At 42.9% G+C, this 5,669-nt stretch overlaps 1 protein-coding gene across 1 annotated transcript in view; it reads right to left on the minus strand.

The window, feature by feature from the left end:
- The window catches only part of lancl2 (LanC lantibiotic synthetase component C-like 2 (bacterial)), a 44,748-nt gene that overhangs the window by 21,524 nt on the left and 17,555 nt on the right, over positions 1-5,669 (minus strand). The window contains exons 2-4 of the mRNA XM_046061330.1: positions 3,955-4,072; positions 3,655-3,862; positions 2,242-2,389 (exon numbers count right to left, since the gene is read on the minus strand). Of these exons, the coding sequence (XP_045917286.1) occupies positions 2,242-2,389; positions 3,655-3,862; positions 3,955-4,072 (474 nt within the window). The remainder of the gene's footprint in view (positions 1-2,241; positions 2,390-3,654; positions 3,863-3,954; positions 4,073-5,669) is intronic.

The following is a 5,669-nucleotide window of genomic DNA, read 5'->3' on the forward strand; positions in this document are numbered from 1 at the left end:
ACACACACACACGCACACACTTCTGAGCTGGCACAAAGTGAAGATACTGTTTCTGACTGCAAATGAAACAATACACAATTTGCTGGTGGAAAAACACAAACATCGAAAAACCATAACCCTCTGCTGAAATGTTCCCTTCAGCACTTTATGCTGCAAGCTGTCAGTCAAAGAAGACAAACTAATGCTTATAACCAACCCAAGCACAAAACTATGTTATATTCTAAACACACACACACACACACACACACACACACTCACCTCCAAGGGTAGCAGCATACAATTAACAATCATAACGTTCATCGTTTGGGTACAAACCCCCTCCTACTACTACTGCCCCTCAGGATCAGCTTATATGCAACAGAGCAACAAGTACAAGTGGAGAAAATACTTTTCTTAATAAACTTGCACATGTATGTCGCAGTTGTGTTCGCATGTAATCTGCTATTTCTAACATTGCCCAAATGTCTGCTTAAGCTGTGTGGTGGCAGATAAACAGGCCTCTCGCCTGTAAGTACAGAGAGATCTGGATACTGCAAGTTTTGTGTGTGTTGTGTGTAGGAAGCGTGTCTCACATGGGGCAGGGAGCAGCCCCGTGACAGTAACGTTGTAACTTTTTACCAGCACGGGGCAAGGTGCAGCTGATAACATACACACACTCAAAAGCTGCCTGGCGTAACTGAACGCCTCTAGCATCAAGGTAACAGTGTTTGTGACCATAGCCGCGTGGCGTGCATGTTTACAGGCAGGGGATACACAGCCATCAGTTCGCTATGTGCTCTGGTGAAAGGGTGAGATTTCGTTTGGTATCAAGCAGCAAAAAAGTTGCAGCTTGACATGTTGGAGTTCATTTGCTTGACATTGTGCGTTCTGCAATGTCACTACTGAACATGTGCACATTGCCATGTTGATGCTGAAATGATATATCGTTCAGACCCACTCTAAACTGCTCCCTGAAGCAGAGTCACAGTTTGGTAAAGCGAGCAGTATTTCTGGGCAGTGTGGTGGTGACGGGTATACGAGTACAAATGATGGTGAGATGAAGAGCAGTGCAGTGGTGCAGTAAACTGGAGCTTTAAAGATTCACATGTTTATTCCTTCATTAGTTATAATAATACATCTATCCAACACGTCTGCGTCTGTGAGCCCACTGCTGCTGCCTACTCTCTCAGCCCTTCTGTCACAGTGTCTTAGTGTGTGTGTACAGTGCATTGGTTTTAGCCAGGCACTTTACCAAAGGGGACAGCTGGTCCCGCAGTTTCTGCAATGAGTGTGTGCGTGTCCACTTTTACCACAGCTCGATGTCTAACAGATGGCTATTACAGCAGCCATATACATAAATAATGTGTCTATCATCTGAAGATTCTTTCCAAGCACAGTTTCACCTGCTCTGCTGTAGAAAGAGGGCAGAGGCAAAGGTGACACACATTCTATGCATGTATGAACATTAGAGCCGCCAGGCCTATATATTATATAAAGTATCATCAACATTATTTACCAGATTGGAAAGGATCTGACAAGGTGTAACTTTAAAACACTGAGAACTAGAAAAATCATTTTGGTGCCATTAAAAAAAAAACTGCCCACACAAAATATCAAATTAGAGATGTCTGAGGAAATTTAGAGGCTCCATTACATAGTTTGTCTATTATTATTATAAAATTAACAGTCTTGAGTTTTTGTTGCAACGATCAAATAACTCAAATGTGACAAACTATTCAGTTCAATTAACAAATCATAAGAGAGGCTCTCAGGGCACGTTTATGTACTGTTTAACTAACATCCATTCATACATACAAAAAACTAAATAAAAATTGGTTTCCAAAATAAACTCAATGTTGGTATATGGGGGCACATGTCTGGTCACTACAATCAACCCCCAGCATAATGGTTAACAATAGCTGCTTACAGCTATTAAAATAAGCTTGGGTTACTTTCAATACACCACAGCCTGTTATGGTGCCATTATTGAACGATGTGTGTAACTGTATCTCAATCTGTGTCTGTGTGACCCAGATTTGTCAATGTGTGAAAAAATCTCTAAATGCGTACTGAGATTTGTGAATGTGAGCAGGAATCTGCAAATGCGTATTCAGAATCTGTGTGCTTAATCAGACTTGTAAATGTGCGTTTGCACTGAGCAAATAAGTGATACATTTGAAAAAAAATATGCGTGTGTGTGTGTGTGTGTGTGTGTGTGTGTGTGTGTGTGTGTGTGTGTGTGTGTGTGTGTGTGTGTGTCACCTTTGTAATGGTGCTCTCATCCACCGTGTCAGCTCGTATCTCTTTGTTAATGTAGAGCAGAGCATAAAGGTAGCCGGCTCGGCCATACAGCAGCTCATCCGGCATCTCAGAGTCAGGAGTCAGCACCGACCGCTGCAGCTGGAGCAGCCTGACAGACACACAGGCTCTGGTGTTAGTTCAAGCAACACTGATAGGCAGAGTCCCTAAAGACCAATTTCACAATAACCACATCTAGAGAAAAAAAACATGAACCAACATCACTTAGTTATACCTGGAGTTTGTTGGCAGACTGGGAGCGTCTGCTCTGAGCAAACAAAATGTGAGTGTAGATGGTCCTGGTATCCTGATTTGCATAATGTTAATTTAACAGGCATTCCGTAAATGATTTAAAAAATAATAATTTTTACCAATCATTTTGACCTTTTACACGAGTTTTTACGATCCTTAAAATCCTATTTCCCACTTTTAAAAGATTGATTTAAGACATTTAAATGGCAATTAAGGTTACTTAATTTAAGGTACTTGTTTTTAGATGGATGAATTCATGGATAGGGTTGAGGTTACCATTAAAGACAGTAATACGGTTGAAAAGATCATAACTGTGTTTCCGACAGAGACTTCACACTTGGGCACCTCCTCCCGTCAGTGTTTTGGAATTTATAATTTTATTTCTTCTATGTATATTATCTAGCACAGTGGTTCTCAAACTTTTTCACATCAGGGACCCCTAAACTGACACAAATTAGACCATGGACCATTTGATAAGATTTTGTCCCAGTGCTCCCCATCTGATAGGATTTCAGCTTTTAGATTTTTTATTACAGAAAGTGGATGAACCTCATGACCCAAGTAGTCATATTCACATTGTGTTACTCATGGATGGAATTAACAAAAATAAATTATTCCCCTTTTTGCTGGGGACCCCCTAGAACCCCATCAAGGACCCCTGACCCACTTTGAGAACCACTGATCTAGCACACACTTTCATATAAATTTCTGTTTATAAAAGACATGTAGTTAGGCTACACTATACTGATGAGATGTCAAGTGCTTTGTGACTTTTACTCACCTGAAAGAAAAATCTAAAGGATGGGTGGGCTGGCCACTCAGTAGCTAGATACCGTCAACCAAAGCCACCACTTTAAGGCCCTTTCAGATACTACAGGTTTTGAGCTGCCTTCATCCAAAGTTCAAAGTACAAGCTCGCCGAGTGGCGCATTGTGCTGCATTGACCACTTTGCTTCAATCAGTGAAAAGCCATCAGAACTATGCTTTTTCTTATTACCTTGGAGATAAATTGAGATAATGGGTTTCTGCTATTGTCGTGTTGTGTCTGAAAGGCTGTTAAGGGACCTGAAAGTTACCTTTCATGCTGAAGAATCCATACCAACATCCACAGTCCCAGGCACTTACCTGGACACACAGTCTTGGCTGTCAGCAGTGTTGTTCAGTTTGTGGTGGACCACCGCACCTACTGCCAACGGCCCCGCGTCACCACAGAGGAATGTCACTTTGCGGCCATTCAGGATCCTCATGGTCCTCTTCACATAGTCCAATGCCCTCTGCAGGTGGGAGGCGTCATGGGTCACCCGGTGCAGCTGGAGGTACAGCAAGGCAATACCTGCAGTAAAAATAGTACATTGGGGAGTCACAGGCTAAACCTGACACATGGAACTGGCAAGTCTTTACAGTTTACTAGCGCTGGAGATAGACCTGTCCAGCCGGTGTAAGTGGAGAAGTCATGGGGATCGGCAGTCTTCAGGCCCTCCTCCATCTGCTGGAGGAGATCTTTGATCTTATTCTGGACCTTCCGCTGGAATAGTGCACTCACCTGACAGAGGAGAGAGGGAGCTAACATCAGATTTGTGATCTGGCCAACAGAGAAGCATGTACACTATATTGCCAAAGGTTTTAGGACGCCCCTCCGAATCATTGAATTCAGATGTTCCAATCACTTTCATGGCCACATGTGTATAAAAATCAAGCACCTAGGCATGCAGACTGCTTCTACAAACATTTAAGGAAGAATGGGTCACTCTCAGGAGCTCAGTGAATTCAAACGTGGTACTGTGATAGGTTGCGTGGTATAGTGGTATTATAACAAAATGGAAGTGATTGGGAACAACAGAAACTCAGCCATGAATTGGTAGGCCACATAAAATCAGAAAGCGGGATCAGCGCATGCTGAGGCACACAGTGCGCAGAAGTCGCCCACTTTCTGCAGTCAGTAGCTCCAGACATCCAAAAGTCGTGTGGCCTTCGGATTAGCTCAAGAACAGTGCGTAGAGAGCTTCATGGAATGGGTTTCCATGGCCGAGCAGCTGCATCCAAGCCTTAAATCACCAAGAGCAATGCAAAGCGTCGGATGCAGTGATGTAAAGCACGCCGCCACAGGACACTAGAGCGGTGAAGACGTTTTCTCTGGAGCGACAAATCACGCTTCTCTGTCTGGCAATCCAATGGGACGGGTCTGGGTTTGGTGGTTGCCAGGAGAACGGTACTTGCCTGACCAGGGCTCTACAGTGCGACCATTTTGCTCGTATATGCCCCTAAAAATCGTTAGGCGCGAACCGGAAAAATGATTTACGAGCACAATGTGCGAGTAACTACAACCTACAATAATCCCCACCCCCCGCGTCCTAAATTTTTTAATTTAGGAGCACATGTGCTCCTTGGGAAAAAGGTTAGCGTAGAGCCCTGCTGACTGCATTGTGCCAAGTATAAATTTCGGTGGAGGTGGTGATTATGGTGTGGGGCTGTTTTTCAGGGGTTGGGCTTGGCCCCTTAGTTACAGTGAAAGGAACTTTTTTATGCTTCAGCACACCAAGACATTTTGTACAATTTCATGCTCCCAACTTTGCGGAAACAGTTTGGGGATGGCCCCTTCCTGTTCCAACATGACTGCACACTAGAACACCTTTGGGATGAATTACAGGTGTTGGTCATATAATTAGAATATCATCAAAAAGTTGATTTATTTCAGTAATTCCATTCAAAAAGTGAAACTTGGATATTATATTCATTCATTACACACAGACTGATATATTTCAAATGTTTATTTCATTTAATTGTGATGATTAAAACTGACAACTAATGAAAATCCCAAATTCAGTGTCTCCAAAAATTAGAATATTACTTAAGACCAATACAAAAAAAAAGGATTTTTAGAAATGTTGGCCAAATGAAAAGTATGAACATGAAAAGTATGAGCATGTACAGCACTCAATACTTAGTTGGGGCCCCTTTTGCCTGAATTACTGCAGCAATGCGGCGTGGCATGGAGTCGATCAGTCTGTGGCACTGCTCAGGTGTTCTGAGAGCCCAGGTTGCTCTGATAGTGGCCTTCAGCTCTTCTGCATTGTTGGGTCTGGCGTATCGCATCTTCCTCTTCACAATAACCCATAGATTTTCTATAGGGTTAAGGTCAG

This window comes from Micropterus dolomieu, linkage group LG01 (assembly GCF_021292245.1).
Source record: "Micropterus dolomieu isolate WLL.071019.BEF.003 ecotype Adirondacks linkage group LG01, ASM2129224v1, whole genome shotgun sequence".
Lineage (NCBI taxonomy): Eukaryota > Metazoa > Chordata > Actinopteri > Centrarchiformes > Centrarchidae > Micropterus > Micropterus dolomieu.